Consider the following 22027-nt stretch of genomic DNA (forward strand, 5'->3'; position numbering starts at 1 on the left):
GGGAAACACGGCGATGACCCCGCGGTCAGGGTTGAGCGCTGCGACTGGGCCGCGTGCTTGGGCTTTCCGAAGCGAAAAGGCCGGAATCGCGCCTCTCGCGTAGGCGGAGCCCACCCCACACCTTCAGCGCGCCCCAACGCCAGAGTTTAGCTATAGGGGGTAATATCCCCACACGGTGGAGCCTCGTGCGCACGCGCCTTGGCCGGGGTGGCGGAGTGCTGCAGGACGAGGATGGGTCGGGGAGGAGGGCAGCGGGAGGGGGATGGTGAGTGAGCCCCGAGGTGCGGCCCCGGGGGAGGGCGGCTCAACCCCACCACCGCTAGCCCGGCTCCCTAGGCGCTGCGGCGGCGCGGGGCCTGCGGCGCGGCGTCGTGACGTCACGGTGGCGGCGGCCGTGGTTGGCGCAGGGTCCGCGGCTGCAAAGTGTGAATTACGCCGGGCTCGCGCCGGCGGCGGAGTGAAGTCAGGCTCCGGGGGAGGGGAGGGGGCAGGACCGCGGCCGGAGCTGGTGCCTGCATCCGAGCCCCGCGCGCGCTGGGTCTCGCTGCTGGCTCCAGCTGTGTGTTCTTGCACCGCTTTGCTCTGTTTTTGCTCCGCTCCTGCTCCGCTGCCCTCCCACCCCCCGCCCCGGACCCTCTCCTCTGGGCCGAACAGCCTGGGGACGCCGGGGTTTCCCCTCCGATTTGGCGGGTGCTGCCGTCGCTTGCACCCCGGGAGCCGGGCGCGCGCTGGTCTTCGTTAACTGTCGCCGCGGCCGCCGCAGCGCCTTCCCGCCGGCGGCCCCGGCGGAGTGTTGGAGTGGGGGAGGCGTGAGCGCGGCTTCCCGGCCCGGGGTCGGCGCCCGCCCGCCCTGCCCCCGCCTCGGCCCGGCGCCCCCGAGCCGCGGCCCCTTCCAAGCGCAGGGGCCGGCGGCCGCGGCAGGGCGGGCGCCGCGCGGGGGCAGGGCGGGCGTATTCAATGGAAGTATGTTACCAGCTGCCGGTGCTGCCTCTGGACAGGCCGGTCCCCCAGCACGTCCTCAGCCGCCGAGGAGCCATCAGCTTCAGCTCCAGCTCCGCGCTCTTCGGCTGCCCCAATCCCCGGCAGCTCTCCCAGGTAAACGCCGCCGCCGGGGGCCCCACACTTGGGGGCTGCTCTTTTGTTTACCTCCTTCCACCTGGCTTCACGTCCGCGACCCCTACTCCCCAGTCCTCGCCGTTCACCCCCCGACCAGCACTTCCCGTTGTTTGGGGATGTCTAGGCTGACCCTCCCCCCCCCCCCCCCCCCCGCCTCGATTCGAGAGGCTTTTCTCTGATCCTCGGGACTCAAACCTCACCCCACCCCCCACCCCGGCCTGCTCGAGGCTGGACCCGGGTGGGCTCTGGGAACCCCTTCGTACCCTCCCCAGGCGCACCCCCCCCTCTGTGTTCAGCGGCTTAAGGGTCTGGAATGACTTAAGTCGTCTTCCTTTTTTCGACGTCTCAGTCTGGAAGTTGGGCCTCTTTTTTCCTTACTTGTGGTCCTGGCACACCTGGCCACCCCTCACCCCTACACACCTGTGCTGGGTTTGCGCCTCCCGCGCGCCCCGCGGTGCTGGGATAGTCCTGCAGTTCTCCGAACAATAGGCCGATTCTCGGTTGCTCGTCTCCTTACTTATTCGAGTCTGTTGATGGACCCTAAGTGAGGTCAGAGAAACAAGTATTAAGAGTGCCTCCTCAAAGCTTCGGTTTCCGGAAAGTTGATAGCCAGGAATCAGTTTTATTTTTAATTTGATAAGATTTTTAAGAGAAAAACTACTGATGGAGCACTCACAGGAAGACTTTGTTTTGAATGGTCCAGTACCAGTTGCTCCTGAGAATTTGTTTTTTTTTTTTTTCCTCCCTAGTGATGCTGTTGGCCCAGCCTCTTATTTCTGGCTGATTTTGGTCGCCAGATTTAAAATAGGGAGGACAAAAGAATTTTGTTTACATTTGAACTGATTGCCCTCCATTTCTGCTCCCAGAACGTTACATGTTCATGATCACATTTTAAGTCACATATGTTTATTTTTCCTGTTGACTAGTATTAGCTTCTTTTATGGGAGCATATCTCTCCCCCACCCCCCGATATATTGTAAATAACTTGAGCCCGGTCTGTATTTCTTTTTGTTTTTTACTGGTACAGTGGGTAGCACCCGATAGAGATTTCTTAGAGTAGATGTGTCCAGTAAATATTTGTCATTTGCTTCTTTGCCTAAATAGTTTGGAGAGAGAGAGCAGAAGCGTATATTTGGGTTTCTTTGGATTGTTTTTATTTAAAATCAGACTTCTTTCACTGGACAAAGTGGTATGCTAATGAGGTCAGAGTCAACTTGTAGATTACTGTAAGTGACATTTAAAAATAATGTTATGTAGTTGTTTTGAAAGTTAGGTCCATGATCTGCCCTTACAGTACTGTTTAAAGCATTTTCAGGTTCCAAATTTTAAAAAATTGTAAAGATACTAATGGATTAAAAAGGTTTTTAATGATAGTAACTTGTTTTCCTTTCTCATATCAGCAACGCATGACTAATACTCATTTCCGGTTCAGTCTAAATGTTATAATGAAGGCAATCAGTTATCACTTGTAAAATTATAAAAGGTGAATAAGGTTAGTTGTGCTCCCCAAGGAGAAAATGAATGATATCAGAGATTCCAAGGGAATTAATACAAGTAAGGCTGATGCCAGGAGTTTTACCTGATGCCTTAATTAATCCTTAGAGACCAATTTTAAGCCCCATTCCTTCTTAGCTCATTTCCTAGCTTTAGATATAAAGGGTAGTGGAATTTTAAAATTGATTGTGGCAGATGAAGCAAATATTGGATAGTCACACTGTAATGCCATGCCATGCTTAGTCGCTTAGTCGTGTCTGACTCTTTGGCATCCTTTGGACTATAGTCTGCCAGGCTCCTCTGTTCATAGGATTCTCCAGGCAACAATACTGGAGGGGGTTGCCATTTTCCTTCTCCAGGGGATCTTCCCAACCCAGGATCCAACCTGCGTCTCTTGCATTGCACGCAGATTGTTTTACCTTCTGAATCATTCGGGAAGATGACTATACTTACTCTTAAAACTTAAAAAAATTGTTTGTACCCCAAAGTGACGTGTATAGAAACTTCTGGTTCTCCTGAATTTTCAGCTTAGCGATGCCATTAAAATGACATTAAACTTACCATGGTGCTGAGTGGGTATGTTTATCATTTTCAAATTTTTCAATAATTACTTAATACTAAAACATACATCATAGTGATTTGTTTTGGGCCAGTGGGAATTTGTAATAGATTGAAAAAGAGACAAATCTTGGAACCTTATTCAGAGCTCCTAAAGTAAATATTTGGTTAAATCAAAAGCTCCGTTTACCCTTGAATCTTGAGTTTCTAAGTCTGGAGCTACAGGAATTATAAAAAGTTTAAGTGGTTTTGTAGTTTCATTGAAAAGACTTCAGGAAACCTGTTTTTGTTTTTTTCCTCCTTAGGTACTAAGTAGAAGTCATTTATTTTAGAGTACTTCTATTTTAAAATACATTCACAACTAGCGATATTTTCATTTTTCAATTTTTACTTTAATATTGGAGCCCAGTTCATAGTAGAGACTTAGTAAATACTGGCTGAATGAGTAAATGGCTAATGACGTTATCACTGACTGAGCCTCAGTTGAAAATAGGAAATCAACATAAAGACTTTCATCTAGGTCTAGCAGTAACTCATTTATCCAAAACTTGTTTGGAGTTTGTAACTGTAGACTTTTTAACAGATTCAGGAAATCAGAAGACTCTGAGCAGCCAAAGGAGATTTGGAGATCCTCTGAGTTCTGACAAACTCCTTTTCCAAGTAACGGCACATTTGCAGGGGGCTTGGAGGCTTCTGGAGTCAGGTTTACACTGAGGGCAGCAAAGGTTGACAGCTGATGCACCAGAAGCTCAAGACTGCAAGAAACACTCTTCAAAACCAGCAGCTTAAAAAGTTTGGCATCTTGAGTGTCTACAGCACAATCATGTTTTTGACATTAGTCAAAATAGTGTTTAACAGAATCTGTTTTTAAAAGTTTAAAGATTCAGTTCGGTTCAGTAGCGAAAGATTGATACTGTTTAAAACAAACAAAACCTCCGGTTTGTGTTGGTGCTTAAATGGGCAAGCATGAGTTATCTGAAAAGTTCATTTATGTGGAGCACCAGCTCTCCCAAGGATGCCAAGTAAATGAGGCATTAACTTTTTGTTTTAAAACAGGTCGTGTACTACTTTCTCAAACGGTTGATAAGGAGATTTTAAAATTATTTGAAAAATAAGGATAATAGTTTTTTTTTTTTTTTTTTTTGCCATTTTGGGGATTTTAGTTAGCTGAATTTAAACATTTCTCTCGCAGAATACTTTTGTTATTTGGAAAACAAAAATGTGAGACCAGAAATTATCTTGTTCACCACTGTGGCCACAGTGCTTTTCGTAGGTAGGTGCTTATTAAGTGTGGAAGTTGAGTTAGTATATTGGTAGCATGCCAGAACACCACATGTGCGATTATTTCAATCAGGTTTTCTATGCACTGGCAATGAATCTTATTTGGGTGAGAAATCTGAGGTTTAGTTTTTTTTAAATGATCATAAATCTATGGTATGTATTATTATTGAACAAAATTTGGGGATCTAATGTGCAAACATGTTTTTAGTACTGTAATAAGCTAAATTTGATTTCTAATTTAGCATCTATCTTTTTTATAGACTTAATTTTTTTAGAGCAGTTCTGTGTTCATGGCACAATTGAGTAGAATATGGAGAGATGTACCCCTCCCCTATTATCAACATCTCCTACCTGTGAGATATTTTAACATTTGTTACAGTGGTAACATTTGTAACAACTGCTGAACCTACCTCTGCGTATCATTTTCACCCAGAGGTGCATCCTTTGCCATAGGGTTCATTATTGGTATCTTTTTTTTTTTTTAATCCAGAAACTATTCCACAAATATTTACTGAACACCTTCTGTAAATGTGTTAGGTACTGAGAAAATGCAAAGAATTAGTTAAAAAAAAAATAATCTGTGAGCCTGCCAGCCTAACCAGGTTTTTCTTTTTGAAGCTTTACTGTCCTTATTCATAAACATTTTTAACTTGTAGTCAGTGTACATCTGTCATCCTTAGCAATGTTCTTAGTATAGGAAAGATTATCAGAGTCCTGTGTGTGCCGGAACAGTTCAGAGCCCCTTGGAAAACAGTTGATTCCTCCTTGAAGAAGCTTACAGGATTTTGGTGAGGAAAATGGTATGGTTATATGTGATATAGTCGTTTAGTGGCATTATCAAAGTGTCATGAAACTACAAGAAGGTAAGCTTCACTTGCTAGTTTAAGCCTTAGGCTAAGGTTAAGAAGATGTTTCTAGGTAAATGGGTGCATGTAAGGGAGGAGGAGAGACATGACACAGTCAGCTAAGTAGATTAATAGACTATCAGAAGAAGTTTTTGTGATGATGGAAATGTTCTCTGTCATATATCAGGGCTTCCCAGGTGGTACTAATGGTAAAGAATCACCTGCCAATGCAGGAGATGTGGGTTTGATCCCTGTGTCGGGAAGATCCCCTGGAGAAGGAAATAGCAACCCACTCCAGTATTCTTGTCTGGAAAATGCCATGGACAGAGAAGCCTGGTAGACTACAGTCCATGGGATCACAAAGAGTTGGACATGACTGAGCAACTGAGCACACGCACACAGCCATGTATATAGCTAGATGAGCACTTGAAATGTGGCTAGTTTTGACTGTGGGATTGAATTTTCAGTTGAGTTTTATTTAAATAGCTGCATGTGGCTAGTGGCTCAGGTATTGGCAGACGTGGTGTGTAGCTGTAGTTAATGGTGGCTAGTGGTGATGCGATGTTGATCTGTCAGTAGCTCATTCTCTGGATGCTGAATGTAAGAGCTCCTTTCGGGCTGTTGCTGTTATCTGCAAAACTTCATTTAATACCTTCATGCAAGTTTGATCAAGTCTTTAGAGTGAAATCACTTGATTGGGTCAGGAGGTAGGAAAGCTTTTTGCCTTGCTCGAATCTTCACTTTTATGGTTCAAAGATGAATGAGCATATCTCTTTCCAATTGTGTAGTATGCAGTCGTGATACTGTATGTTAGATAAACATTTAAAATATTTTATAAACATTTATGTGAATGTTTTATTGCTTCCGTAGATGTGCTGTGGTACACTTAAGTTTGTTTTCACTTGGGGTAAGCAAGAGTACACTTTCTGATATGTTTTTGTATATTTTCATTTCCTCTTTTGTGACATTTCCTTTGCTTCGGTTCAGTTCAGTTACTCAGTAGTGTCCGACTCTTTGTGACCCCATAGACTGCAGCACACCAGGCTTCCCTGTCCATCACCAGCTCCTGGAGCATGCTCAAACTCATGTCCATTGAGTCGGTGATGCCATCCAACCATCTCATCCTTTGTTGTCCCTTTCTCCTCCCACCTTCAATCTTTCCCAGCATCAGGGTCTTTTCAGATAAGTCAGCTCTTCATATCAGGTGGCCAAAGTATCGGAGTTTCAGCTTCAACATCAGTTCTTCCAGTGAACACCCAGGACTGATCTCCTTTAGTATGGACTGGTTGGATCCCCTTGCAGTCCAAGGGACTCTCAAGAGTCTTCTCCAACACCACAGTTCAAAAGCATCAATTCTTTGGCTCTCAGCTTTCTTTATAGTCCAACTCTCACATCCATACATGACTACTGGGAAAACCGTAGCTTTGATTAGACGGACCTTTGTTGGCAAAATAATGTCTCTGCTTTTTAATATGCTGTCTAGGTTTGTCATAGCTTTTCTTCCAAGGAGGAAGCATCTTTTAATTTCATGGCTGCAGTCACCATCTGCAGTGATTTTGGAACCCCAAAAAATAAAGTCCCTCCTTTGCATATCCTGTGCTTATTTATGGCTGCTGTTATCTACCTAATAGATGGTAAAGGTGCAGTGTGTCAAATGTTAGCATAGCTGCAAGGCTCTTCACAAGCCTGAGTTCAGAAGCCATTGGGGAGGATGGTGGAGGGGGAGGGGAGGGTCGTATAGTTAGTGGTGAACCAGGGAGTGACTCTGTTTCTGAAACTTTCTTCCTGCCCACTAGGCACTCCTTTGGTAGGAACCTTGGTTTCATTGTTCTGTTTGCAGAAAGGGTTCATAATTTGATTTAAATTCAGTGCTTCCATGTTTGGACTTTTACTTCAAAATAAACATATGTGTGTGTGTATATATATATATTTATACTGCAAATATCTGCTCACACATAATGTAAATTTATAGTGTATTTGGACTGTAGTTTTGATTGAGGATTAGGATGTTGAAATGGCTGGTTTATACGTTGTCATTAGGAGCATGTGTTGTCTGTGGGATGTGAGGGGTTGAGAGGTTTTAGACCTTTGTCCAGATTTTGTGGCTTTGTTGCATTGCCTGGAGTTCTGTCAGTTGTATATACTGGATGCTCAAAAGTTCCTTTTTGAACATGGAAGCCCTGCTAGAGGTAAAATATTACGCCCTTTTCAGGAGTTAGGAAGATGAGGGAGTTAGGAAGACTAGGGGGCTCACTTTAGGTGGAAACAGGGAGGGGCGTGTGCCATCCATTCTTTTGAAGCAGTTTGATAAGACTTCTGCTAACACTTCCTTCCCTCCTCCCTCCCTCCTTCCCTTCATTCTTTTCAAAAAGGGTTAGAGCAGTTTTAGAGAATTGAATTCTTTTCTGAGGATGGATACAGAGACAAGCTCGGAAGAGAAAACCTGAAGAAAGGGAAATAGACAAAGTTTAGCTTGACTTAATTTTTGTCTGGGATCATTAATAGTTATAGAGACCCTAGGAAATTTTAGATGATAAAGAACCCTCACTGCATGCAGGTACTCTTAATGAATTTAATTTTTTTTTGTCTGTACTATAGACTATGTATCACATTTGCTGTGTTTCTGTAAAATCTTTTAATTTTTTTAGAAATCTCTTGACTCATTATCTTTTTTTCACTCAGTATCTTTAGTCAAAGTTTTCTGGACCTTCTTACATTCCCTTTGACCACTCCAGAAAACTTCAACAATTAATTTTTTTCTAATTAAAAAAAAAAACAAACTCAAACCTATTTTATTATGGCTACACATTGTTCATATTTTATCGTTTGAATTGAGAGAAAATTGAATGTTTATTCTCTTCCACATTTAAATGGTCTGTTCTTGCCTGAAATTAAGGTAAATTTTTATGTCGTTGACAAATACACCTTTCAAAAGATTATTCATAAATCATTGATACTTTTATATGGTTGCATTTGGGTATAAATGTTCATGTGACCAGGATATGGGGAAAGGAATAAAAATTATGTTTGTAGATGAGCCTTCTAAGCATGCAGGCAGGAAGCCTTCTGAAGGGACCGGTGCCACTGGTCTTGTGATGGATGCGAATCTCTCCTGCTTCTGGTTTTGAATGGGAGTTTAGGATTCTTGCTCCATGCCTCCACCTGCTGGTAGGGATTGATGCTTTGTTTTCAGAAGATGACTAGAGGGAGAAGGCAAGGACAAAGGCAGGGAGGGCATAGTTTGGGAAAGAAAAATTGTTAACCAGATGACTAAATTTTGGCCAAATCTACTCTATTTCTCGGAGTTTTGAGTAGACCAAACTGGCTCAAGACCATGTAAAGTACTCAGCAAACAGCACTTAATAAAGAGGCAGTAATCTCTCTTTAATATTAATTATAATTATTTGTTTTCACTTATTGAGTACCTCCTATGTGCCAGATACTATAATTGATGTTTTTAATCTTAATAAAAGATTACTTTATGAGATAATTGGCACTACTCCCATTTTTACTGAGGAGTGAGTAAAAACTGAGCTTAGAGACGTTAAATCCCATTTTTACCAAGGAGTACATAAACTGAGTTTAGTACTTGGACTTACCTTGCCTGAAGCATCAGGTGAGATGTTGAAGAAGAGCATTTTATGTTCCAGAGTCTTACTTTCAAACTGGTCTGCCTCATTGGTGAAGGCGAGTGGAATATAGTTAGACTTCTAGGTTTATGGGTTATAGATTTTGTTGACTCACAGATCTGGATAAAGAAAATATTTGATGATTTGAGACAATTATTTGAAATGATAACCTTCACTATGGTCTTCTCAACTCATATCTGGAATATTTTGTCCTAGACGCCATGTTCTAGGGGGACAAGATTTAGCCAAGTCATACAATGAAGACAGTGACTAGGGTGGTGAGGTGATTTGAAGCTGTATTGTTTGATACGTGACGGAGGAAATGGAAGACATTTAGTCTGGAGAAGAAAAGACTCAGGAAGGGGTGGGAATGGAGATGGGTAGTGGCTGTTGAGATGTGATGAAGCATTGCTGTCTTCTAGTATTTGAATGATTGCCATGTGAATGAGAAGAAAAGGATTAATATAGATTTTGCTTTGGTTGTATGTTCTCAATTGCAATGCCTTTTTCTTACTTTGTGAGGTCAGTTGCTAATATACAGGAGGAGACCCAAGCTTAAAGTTGTCTCTTGTCCAAGGCAACACAGCCAGGTATTGAAAATAAATTCACCTCTGGGTCATTCTGACCCTTAAAGCCCATGCATGTTACCTCAGAGGGTAGATAAGGACCAATAGATAGAAACAATAGAAATAGAAAGGGAGCTCTTATATTTAACCATACTAGTAATAAAAGACAGAGAAGGCGATGGCACCCCACTCCAGTACTCTTGCCTGGAAAATCCCATGGATGGAGGAGCCTGGAAGGCTGCAGTCCATGGGATCGAAGAGTCGGAGATGACTGAGCGACCTCACTTTCACTTTTCACTTTCATGCATTGGAGAAGGAAATGGCAACCCACTCCAGTATTCTTGCCTGGAGAATCCCAGGAACAGGGGAGCCTAGTGGGCTGCCGTCTATGGGGTCGCACAGAATCAGACACAACTGAAGCAACTTAGCAGCAGCAGCAGCAGTAATAAAAGAAATGTTTGTTAAAAGAATGATACTGATTTTTGTTTTCATATTGACAACTTTTTAAAAAGTAAGTGTATAGCTTGAAGATTGTACTCATGCAAGCTGCTAGTAGGAGTCTAAATCATTTTAAGTTTTCTGAAAAGTAATTTGACAATTGAGTAAAATTAATACTTTCGCCTGATAATTTCCTTTTGGGAATATGCACTGAGCAAATAACTAGAAATTTAGATAAAGATTAATGATCTTCAGGGATATTCATCATGTATTTATCACTGAAAAATTAAAAACCTAATTTAGAATTTGTTATAGTATTTCTTCTTCTGAGTATACGATGTTTTTTACATTGTGTGACTACTAAAGTGCATTGAATTTAAAGTATATACAGTATAGTTTACAAATGGCTACATAAATTTTAGTATTTCCTGTTATTTCTGTATTATGTACCTACTTAAATACTTGGAAGAATTTGAAGATTATTTAATTGCATGAAAAATTGCTTATAGCAACATTAAGCTAGCAAACAAAACCTCAGCATTTAAAAAAATTTTTATGTTTAAAAATAAATCACAAAACATAAACATTCACACACATTGCATGCTTGCAAAAGAGGCCTGGGGGCGGGGGTTGTGGAGCCAGTATATATCCCAAAATGCTAATTGAAGCTATCTTTGGATGGTGAAATTATAAGTAACTTAACTTTTTGTTTAGAAGTTTATGTAATTTTACATGTTCTTTTAGCATGCATCTCCTTTTTTAAAATTTATTTTTAATTGAAGGATAGTTGCTTTACAATATTGTGTTGGTTTCTGCCATACATCAACATGTATCAGCCATTTAATTTTAATTTTTCACTCAGTCGTGTCCGACTCTTTGCGACCCCGTGGACTGTAGCCCACCAGGCTCCTCTGTCCATGGGATTTTCCAGGCAAGAATACTGCAGTGGGTTGTCATTTCCTTCTCCAGGGGATCTTCCTGACCCAGGGATCAAACCCAGGTCTCCTGCATTGGAGGCAGATGCTTTAACCTCTGAGCCACAGCCATGGGTGTGTTTATGTCCCCTCCCTCTTGAACCTCCCTTCCACCTCCTACCCAGTCCCACCCCATCTAGGTCATCACAGAGCACAGGTTTGAAGTCCCTGCATCATAAATATCTCCTTTTTAACTACAGTAATCCTAGAAGAAGTTAAGTAAGTTGTATTTGGGCTGGATCTATGATCGAGATGTCCAGAGAAGAACACTTCATGAACACTGCCTCCTGAGATTATAAATTCCCAAAAGATACTTGGATGAAGTTCTTGTTTGGGGTTTGACTCTTCTGGTTCCCGCCGACTTCATCATTCTGTGATTCTTTGGTAACTCAGTTGTGTGATTGACAGGTGTATAGCTCTCTAGTAATGATAAAGTGGTTTCACTCTCCACGGAAGGTGTTGGGAGGTGTTGGGAAGTACATTTAAGTATAGTTATTGTTTTAAAGAAGAGCTATTTGATGACAGCCTGTGAAGAGATTTTGAGAGAAGGAAATGGCAACCCACTCCAGTGTTCCTGCCTGGAGAATCCCAGGGACAGCGGGGCCTGGTGGGCTGCTGTCTATGCAGTCGCACAGAGTCGGACATGACTTAGCAGCAGCAGCAGCAGCAGCAGCAGCAGTAGTGGTGGAGGGAATAGAAAGTTAGGAGGAGTTAGATCCTAGGAACTGATTAGATTTGAGAGATAAAAACAAACAAAAACTTTGCGCCTTTTAAATTTGGGAGACCAAGTAGTTAGATCATGAGGCTAGTAACAAAAATACAAAAGAAGAGGCAGATTTTGTTTTTCTTATTTTCCTCTTGTGTGTGTGTGTGGAGGCCTGGGCAAGGGTGGTAGAGTGCATTTTATGTTCACATTAAATATGTCGAGTTCAAGTGTTTGGGGAGCCATCCAGGTGAGGATGTCCCACCTCAATAGGCAGTATCTTAGGATGAAGATTAAGACTAACAGCATATTTTGACTTTTACCACAAGGGTTTTCAACATTTTTTTGCTCACATCCCTTTGAAAAACTTGAAAAATACAAAAGACTGGCACCCTTTTTACTCATCTAGAACTTTTCTTCTAAGTGTCAGTATTTGTAAATGATGTAAATTTTGGTGTATTACTTAAACCGCAGTATGAGCAAGCTCTTAATTTCAAGTCAGAATTTTTATATTCCTTATTTTTCTCTTTAATCTCATTTCTATTTGGTTGTTTCTGCTTATTCTTAAAGTGCTTTCAAATATGAAAGAATAATTATCAGTCACCGTATACTTTTCTATAGCAAAAGCAAATCCATTCATTAATTTAACAGATGGAAATAGAAAATATTTTAGCAGTGTCACCATTTTTTCTGAGTTCTATGCAAAAACAATTATAATTTAAAACATTTGAAATTTTCTGTGTCTGTAAGGCTATGTCAAATTTATTTTGGCTTGAGTTGTTGATACAATGATAGCTAGTAGACATTCAAAATAACATGTTACTTATGAAATTTATAAGTATTGAATAGTAAAAATTTAATGGAAAATGCATTTTATTTTAATCATTTTATTAATAGATTTTATCTATTTATAAATATTATTAGAAAAGATGAGGTTCTCCATTTTCTTCTTTCTTACTTTAATAGTGGAAATATTGAGAAGTCTTGTTTATGGGCTTATCAAATGGACTTGATCCTCTTTTCATTTTCATGATAGTAGGAGCTGGTGACCCCTTGACTTGAAAAAAATTGATACACAGTCCGAAAGTGATTAACTTTTTCAACATGAATGCTTTAAACTCTCCTTTGGGGTCCTCAGCTGTTGTCAGGCCCCAGCTACACAGGAAGTTTTAGGAAGTGTTAAGTTACCTCTGGTAGAAGAGGAGAGATGAAATGGAAGAGGAGAGATGAAATGGGAGAGGAGGTAAATGAAAACTGTCAGAATGGTTCTAGAACGTTGTACATTTGGAAGCTGAGAACCTAGAAATCGATTCCCTTGAAACTCTCCATGCCTAGGTGCTCCTCAGGATGTGTGTACATGACCCAGTGTGTTAGCCACCGTTTACTGTATTTCACCACATTACCTTGTTGCCGTATTTTACTGTTCTCCATAGGAATACACAGGCTAATAATTTATTATATCGATAGGTTAGTCAGAAACAAGTTACTGGCATATAGTAGGTATTCAACATGGTTTATTAAAATGGAATTATAGTGCTGGTTTGATGTATGGAGGAATGCACTACATTGTTAATGGAAAAATGAAGTGAGTTTGGAGGCAGATAGTCTACAAAAAACATGTTGCCTGTTTCAGAGCTGAGAAGGTAAGCTTTCTGCTATAATATTTATGACCTGGAATCATAGAACATCAAAGTGAGAGGAGTCTGGGCGAGTCAGCCCCCCAGCATCTAGCTGAGAAACTGGAACCAAGGGGGTTAAGGACATGCTGGGCAATGTGAAATCTCTTCAGCTGAACACCCTGAGTTTGGCTACTCCATTTTTGCTTGAACACATTTGGAATGAGAAGACTACTGCTTTTTAAGGCAATCCATTGCAGTGTTGAAAAGTGTGACGGGTTGAATAGAGTCCACCAGAAATTCATGTCTATGTGATAACTTAGAACGTGACCTTATTTGGAATGAGGATCTTTGTAAATGCAGTCAAGATGAGGTCATACAGGTTCAGGCAGACTAGAGTCTAAGAAGAGGCAAGGACCCAGAGAGCCTCTGATACACAAGAAAGCAAGCCATGAAGAGTGAGCAGAGACTGGACTCATGGCAGCTATGGGCCAGGAACTCCAGTGCTGGCCGGGCCACATGGGAAGCCACTACAGTGCTGGGAGGATTCCTCCCTCAAGCCTTCGTTTATTCAGAGGAGCACAGCCCTGCCCACACCTTGATTTAGGATTGCTAGCCTGCAGACTGAGAGTAAATATCTGTTGTTGTAAGCCACCATGTTGGTGGTCCTTTGTTACAGCAGCCCTAGGAAACTAATACACACAGCTTTGAATGTTTTAAAATGTGTTTGTTCCTTCTTGCAATTGTCAGGAGTTTATGGAGCACTTTTACTCTGCCAGGCACTTGGCTTGGTTTATCAAAGATAAATAAGACATGCTTCCTGCTTCCATTCTTAGAGTTCGTCCATCAGGAAAGACAGCTGTGTAAGGACATGATTGCAGTACTTGATTAGGATTGTGTGTGAAGTTCAGTGGTGGCACAGTGAAGCTGGGAGAACCAAGGAAGGTTTGACAAGAGAAAAGGAGTTGCTTGCTTAGAAAGAAAGAGCTGAGACTCCACCTGTGTGGGAATTCTGCTCGATTCTGCCACTGCGAGTGCTGTCACTCCTACTAGTTCAAGGTATGTAGTATCCTGTTGCTAGAATTCTCTCTGGCCAGATCTGTCAAAAATTTTTATTTGGCTGCTCCACACAGCTTGCAGGATCTCTGTTCCCTGACCAGGGATTAAACCCAGGTCTCCACAGTGAAAGCATCGAATCCTAACCACTAGGGGACATCTCGAAGTAATTTAAAAAATGCAACCAGATCATGCTACTCTGCTGAAAAATCCCTTTTTCATGGTTCTTGTCACAATGAAAATAAAATCCAAACTCCTTTTCATCATACAGCCCCATGGGATCTAATCCCTCCTAACCTGTCTTGTTTGCTTATGCAGTGGTCTTCTTGCTGTCTGTGAACATTGTCAGGTTTCTTCCCATCTTTGACCTTGCACCTGCTCTGCCCCCAGACCCAAGGTCTTCTGTGCCTCTTCATCCTTCAAGTCTCAGCTCACTCTTTGCAGAGGAGCCTTCCCTGACCACCCTATTTTAAAAGCACCCCTCCCCCATCTGTCTTATTTCCTTGTTTTATTTATGGCACAGACCCACTAATTGGATTTGTCTATTTCTGTCTGGCTTCCACCCTGCCCTTACTCTCCATCCCTGCCACCACAGAAGGTGTGGTCAGGAAGCACGAACCTTGTTCACACTATTCCCTGCTGTGTCCTTCCTATACAACACATAGGAAGTGTTCACTACAGAAGAAGGGAGACAGACTTCCTCTGTCAGAGTCATGCTCGTCATGTCACATCGTGCGTCACCACAACCCTCTCTGGGATGAATCCCAAACCATATTTTTATATTGACAATTTCGTTTTATAGTCTGAGACTTTTCCCTCCCCCGCCCCCCAAAGTTCAGACTTCATTTTTATACCCTTTCTGAGCTGCCCTCTGTGGTATTGGAGCTATCTTAATCTCTAAGATTACATAATCTTTTTAAAGGATGCGTTGAGATTTAGAAAAATTACCCAGAGTAGCAAAGCTGTAAACAGTGTTTCTAGGATTTGGATTTAGATCTCTTTCTGAGAGTGCCTTTCTGATTGTGCTTCTGAGTTTTTTTTGGTGAGTGGGAAGGAAAAACCCAGAATTAAAATAGGAGCCCTGTCCATTTGGACTGGGAATAGCAAACACATTATAAGAGAGAGTTGGGTGATACTTGGTAAGAGAAATTCCAAAAAGTCACTTGAATTTTTTTGGACCAAGGTTAATACACACTTGTTATAAAGAAAATAAGCATTGTCCATAGTCTACCATCCAGAGATAACTGCTGTTATCATTTTAGACATTGTTATCCCGTGTTTTTCTGTGCAGAAATAAAAGAATGTGCTATACACAGCTTTCTCCACATTTGGGGTTTCCTTAGGTTGGTTTTTCTAGAACTGGGATTACTGGTTCAAAGAGTGTAAACACTTGAATACAGTTTTTATTTCTACATTGCTTTTCTAAAGCAACCATTTCAGTACTCTGGAGACTGACCAAAGGCCAATTGCATGAAACTTTGGAAGGTGTAATGCCGTTAAACTTGGAGTGAGAAAAATGAAAATCTGTGGCATTCTTGATTGGAGCTCCTCCCATTTCACCCCACTGTGTCCTGGCTTGCTTGAACAAGCAAGGTTCTGCCAGCAGGAAGCAGGGCATACAGACTTCAGCTTGAAGAGGGTCAGCTCTTTGGAGTGATGGGTGATGTGCAGTGACGTCTTCTGTGGATGTGGATTTTCAGAGGTGTAGGGGAGGGCCAGTGGTGAGCTCAAAGAACCTGGAACTGCAGTGCCGTTTGGGGTAAACATGTTGCTAGATAAGGCGGAGCATAAACCTGGGAAAGACCTGAGAAGATCCTGAAGTTACATGCATGCACCTGGGAGATGTGAAAGGGTCCTGAGGAAAGGAAACCTGGGGCAAACTGGAACACAGACTGAACATCACATACGCTCCCCTACCCATGCATGTACCTGTCAGCAGAGGAGGGAACCTCACTGGCTTGAGTTGAGCATAACCTCTGTCCTGTCACAGGCTGACCGTGAAGTTACACAAAGCTGCAAGCCCTGGGAAGTCAGGCTTGAAAATAAAAAGATCTATTTAAAACAAGACTGAGCAGAGACATCAGTGATGCCATACCTGGGGGAGGCTGAGTTCACATATTTAGCCCAGGCATGATACCAGACAGAAAAGTAAAAAACAGTAACAATACCTGTAAGGTGAAAAGAATCAGAGTCCAGAGTTGCTACATTATATAAAATCCCAAGGCTTAGCAATAGCAAAATTACAAGCCATGGGAGAAAACAGAAGGTGTAACTAGTGCATAAGTGGGAAAAAAAATAGCAGCCCCCAAAATTGTGTCTGAATGTTCCCAAATGTTAGATTTAGTAGACTTCAACTATTGTAACTATGTTAAAAGAACCAAAGGAAACTATTTAAATAATTAAAGAAAAATATGACAATAGTAAATCAACAAATGGAGATTCTCCAACAAATGGAGTGTAAAAATTATTTTAAAAACAAACCAAAAAAACCCAAAAGAAGCCTCTCCTTGATATGATGTCAAGACCTATAACCTGAGTCCAGTCATGAGAAAACAGACTGAAACTTGGGATCATGGTACATGAGCACCCGACCGGTACTCTTGAAAACTGTCAAGGTCATGAGAAACAAAAGTTATTACAGATTGGAGGAGACTAAGGAGACGTAATGGCTAAATGCAGTATGGTGTTCTGCATTAGATCCTGTAAGAAAAAAGACAATTGAGGGAAAACTGATGAAATCTGAGTAAAGTCTACAGTTTTGAATCCACATTACTTTCTTTTGATAAGTATCTTGATTATGTAAGATAGTAACTTTAGGAGAAGCTAGGTGAAGCATATACAGGAACTCTCTGTACTGTCTTTGCAACTTCTTTGCGAATAAATGTAGATGTATTCCAAAGTGAAACGTTGAAATGGAAATTCTAGACTTGAAGATTACAATATCCGAAATGAAAAATTCACCAGAGGGGCTCAGCAGCAGTTTTGAGATGCTAGTAAAAAGAGTCAATGAATTTGAAGACAGACTAACAGATAGGATTCAGTCTGAAAAAGAGAAAAATGTTCAGACCTCAGACTCAAGCATAAAACATGTGTAATGGTAATCTCAGAAGAAGAGAGAAAGGTGCAGAAAACAGCATTTTGGGAAACTTCCCAAATTTGATGAGCTTTACACATCCAGGAGCTCAGTGAATCTTGGGATAAATACAAAGAGACCTGTGCCTAGATGCAGCATAGACAATCTGTTGAAAGACAACAAGGAAACCGTGAGAGCAGGAAGACAAAAAGAATTCAGTTACCACCAGTGGCTGCCTTCTCCTCAGAAACTCTGGAGGCAGTGGGGTGACATGCCTGAAGGGCTGGAAGAAGAAAATCTGCCTGTGAACAATTCTACATTTAGCAAAGCTATCATTCAGAAATGAGGGTGAAATAAATATGTTCCTATGCAAAGACTGAGAGAAATTTGTAGCAAGCAGACTGGCCTTAAAAGAAATATGAGAAGTTCTTAAGGTTGTCAGGAAGTGACACCAGATGGTAAATCAGATCCACAGGATAAGATGAAGACACTGGAAATCTAAATATGAAGGTTAATATAAAAACTTTAAATACATTTTCCCCATTTCTTAACTTTTAAAGAAGGCATTAGATTAGATCTAAAAACAAGCTTAGTGTCTGCAACATTTCATCCCCCAACCCCAGCTCCACCACGTTATAATTCATTCATGCTCAGTTCAGTTGCTCAGTCATGTCTGACTCTGCGACCCCATGGACTGCAGCACAGCAGGCCTCCCTGTCCATTACCAACTCCCGGAGTTTACTCAAACTCATGTCCATTGAGTCAGTGATGCCATCAAACCATCTCATCCCTCTGCTGTTCCCCTTCTCCTCCCGCCTTCAATCTTTCCCAGGATCAGGGTCTTTTCAAATGAGTCAGTTCTTTGCATCATGTGGCCAAAGTATTGGAGTTTCAGCTTTAGCATCACTCCTTCCAATGCATATTCAGGACTGACTTCCTTTAGGATGGACTGGTTGGATCTCCTTGCAGTCCAAGGGACTCTCAAGAGTCTTCTCCAACACCACAGTTCAAAAGCATCAATTCTTGGGTGCTCAGCTTTCTTTATAGTCCAACTCTTAACATCCATACATGACTACTGGAAAAACTATGGCTTTGACTAGATGGACCTTTGTTGACAAAATAATGTCTCTACTTTTTAATATGCTGTCTAGGTCGGTCATAGCTTCCCTTCCAAGGAGCAAGCAGCATCTTTTAATTTCATGGCTGCAATCACCAACTGCAGTGATTTTGGAGCCCCCCAAAATAAAGTCTGACACTGTTTCCACTGTTTCCCCATCTATTTGCCATGAAGTGATGGGACCAGATGTCAGATTCAGTTTTCTGAATGTTGAGCTTTAAGCCAACTTTTTCACTCTCTTCTTTCACTTTCATCAAGAGGCTTTTTAGTTCCTCTTCACTTTCTGCTATAAGGGTAGTGTCATATGCATATCTGAGGTTGTTGATATTTCTCCCAGCAATCTTGATTCCAGCTGTACACAAATTGTTCCAAGCTGTTTGCTTTTTGGTCCTTACCATCTCAACTTTGCTGACAGAGGTCCATCTGGTCAAAGCTATGGTTTTCCCAGTAGTCATGTATGGGTGTAAGAGTTGGACTATAAAGAAAGCTGAGCACCCAAGCATTGATGCTTTTGAACTGTGGTGTTGGAGAAGACTCTTGAGAGTCCCTTGGACTGCAAGGAGATCCAACCAGTCCATCCTAAAGGAAGTCAGTCCTGAATATGCATTGGAAAGACTGATGCTTAAGCTGAAACTCCATTTCTTTGGCCACCTGATGTGAAGAACAGACTCACTGGAAAAAGACCCTGATCCTGGGAAAGATTGAGGGCAGGAAGAGAAGGGAACAACAGAGGATAAGATGATTGGATGGCATCACTGACTCGATGGATATGAGTTTGAGCAAGCTCCAGGAGTTGGTGTTGGACAGGGAAGCCTGGCGTGCTGTAGTCCATGGGAGTCACAAAGAGTCGGACAACGACTGAGCGACTGAACTGGACTGATCTCAAAATTTTTGTTTCAGGACCACTTTCCTCTCTTAGCAAAATTGGTAAAGATGCTAAAGAGGTTTTTTTAAAACTATGGGTTTTATCTCTCTATTTTTTCTGTAGTACAAAGTAGAAAAATTCAAATATCATTCATTTAACAATAACAGTAATACCAATTGTGTGTTAACAATTTTTTTTTTTTTTTTGGTGGGGGGGGCGGGGCTTCCCTCATAGCTCAGTTGGTAAAGAATTTGCCTGCAATGCTGGAGATCCCAGTTCGATTCCTGGGTCAGGAAGATCCACTGGGGAAGGGATAGGCTACCTACTCCAATGTTCTTGGGCTTCTTTTGTGGCTCAGCTGGTAAAGAATCCTCCTGCAGTGTGGGAGACCTGGGTTCAATCCCTGGGTTGGGAAGATCCTCTGGAGGAGGTAAAGGCTACCCATTCTGGCCTGGAGAATTCCACGGATTATATATAGTACCTGGAGTCGTAAAGAGTTGGAGACGACTGAGCGAGTGAACTGAACTGGTCTCAAAATTTTTGGCTTCAGGACCATGCTAACAAAATTGGTGAAGATGCTAAAGAGCTTTTTTTTAATATCGATTTTATCTGTTGATATCTTTTGCATTACAAAGTAGAAAAATTCAAATACTATTCATTTAAAAATAACAGTAATACCAATTGTGTGTTAACAAAATTTTTTTTAATGAAAAAAAATTCTATATCTTCCAAAGCACAAAAATTAATGAGTGTCATTGACGTAGAGTTTTCAGATCTCATTAGTTTTGGCTTAATGGAAGACAGTCTGCTTGGAACTTGTTTCAGTGTGTTGCTTTGGCTGAAGTATATGAAGAAAATCCAGTCCCGCTAGTTGGAAAAGAGATGTATTATTGTTGCCTTTCCTTATAATGGTGGATATTTTTCTTTGATGTGATGCCAGAACTCAAGAAGTGGTGTTTCTGAGAAGTTAGTTGCAATGTAGAATCTAAAACGTATTGGTGAAATTTTGATTCATTGTTAAACTTCAAAGCTCATTGTTCCTGTTTAAAGGATAATGGAATAAAAAGTTTGCTGTCTGAAGTAATATATTTGGGGGGAAAAAAACTATTAGGGTAATGAAGTATTGTGTAAGAATATCTTTTGAAAGGCTTTTCATTAACTAGCTTTTGAGATTTCTACATTTAATGGCTTCAGTAAGTTAGGACTTAGTTTAAACTCCTGGAAGCTGGAATCACAGATTTTTCTGTATCATTACTAGGTACTTAATTTATAGCTTAGTCACAGCATCATCCATGTGGCGCTAGTGGTAAAGAACCCTCTTGGCAGTGCAGGAGATGTAAGAGACTTGGGTTTGATCCCAGGGATGGAAAGATCCCCTGGAGGAAGGCATGGCAACCCACTCCTGTATTCTTGCCTGGAGAATCCCATGGACAGAGGAGCCTGGCAGGCTACAGTCACTGGGATTGCAAAGAGTCGAACACAGCTGAGCGACTCAGCAGCCACACATAGCATGCCTATAGCGTCCTCATCACTGTCATTATTGTAAAAGTAATACTTCTCTGTGGTGAAATTTAAAAATTCAGAAGGGTATTGAATGTAGTTAAGGAAACCTCTCCTTCCCAGTTCCCCAGAGATAAGTAGTGTTCGTAGTTTCTTAAAGGTTTTTTTTTATTGTAACTTTGTTCACATACACATCTGAGTACATTTAATAGGTATATATATGAAAATCTTTTTTAAGCACATGAAATCATAATAAGCATTATTCTATAAATACATAAATCTTGAACATCTTTGTATGAATATAGTAGGTATGTCATTCTCTTAGTGGTTCCTTAGTGTCTATGTTCAGTTCAGTTGCTCAGTCATGTTCGACTCTTTGTGACCTCATGGACTGCAGCTTCCCTTTACATCACCAACTCCCGAGATTACTTAAACTCATGTCCATCGAGTCAGTGATGCCGTCCAATCATCTCATCCTCGTTGTCCCCTTCTCCTCCTGCCTTCAGTCTTTCCCAGCATCAGGGTCTTTTCCAGTGAATCAGTTATTCGCATCAGGTGGCCAAAGTATTGGAGTTTCAGCTTCAGCGTCAGTCTTTCCAGTGAATATTCAGGACTGATTTCCTTTAGGATTCAGTGGTTTGATTTCCTTGCAGTCCAAGGGATTCTCAAGAGTCTTCTCCAACACCACAGTTCAAAAACATCAGTTCTTCGGTGCTCAGCTTTATGGTCCAACTCTCACATCCATACATGACTACTGGGAATACCGTAGCTTTGACTAGATGAACCTTTGTCAGCAAAGTGTCTCTGCTTCTTAATATGCTGTCTAGCTTGGTCATAACTTTTCTTCCAAAGAGCAAGCATCTTTTAATTTCATGGCTGCAATCACCATCTGCAGTGATTTTGGAGCCCCCCAAAATAAAGTCTGTCACTGTTTCCATTGTTTCCCATCTATTTGCCATGACGTGATGGGACTGGATGCCATGATCTTAGTGTTTTGGATGTTGAGCCAACTTTTTCACTCTCCTCTTTAACTTTCATCAAGATGCTCTTTAGTTTTTCTTCACTGTCTACCATAAGGGTGTTGTTATCTGCACATCTGAGGTTATTAATATTTCTCCTGGCAGTCTTGATTCTAGCTTGTGCTTCATCCAGCCCAGCATTTTACGTGATGTACTCTGCATATAATTTAAATAAAC

At 41.5% G+C, this 22027-nt stretch overlaps 1 protein-coding gene across 1 annotated transcript in view; it reads left to right on the forward strand.

The window, feature by feature from the left end:
* PDE7A (phosphodiesterase 7A) overlaps positions 865 to 22027 on the forward strand; it is a 106955-nt gene continuing 85792 nt past the window's right edge. Inside the window, exon 1 of the mRNA XM_018058454.1 lies at positions 865 to 1095. Within this exon, the coding sequence (XP_017913943.1) occupies positions 958 to 1095 (138 nt within the window). The 5' untranslated portion in view covers positions 865 to 957. The remainder of the gene's footprint in view (positions 1096 to 22027) is intronic.

The sequence above is a fragment of the Capra hircus genome, chromosome 14 (assembly GCF_001704415.2).
Source record: "Capra hircus breed San Clemente chromosome 14, ASM170441v1, whole genome shotgun sequence".
Taxonomy (NCBI): domain Eukaryota; kingdom Metazoa; phylum Chordata; class Mammalia; order Artiodactyla; family Bovidae; genus Capra; species Capra hircus.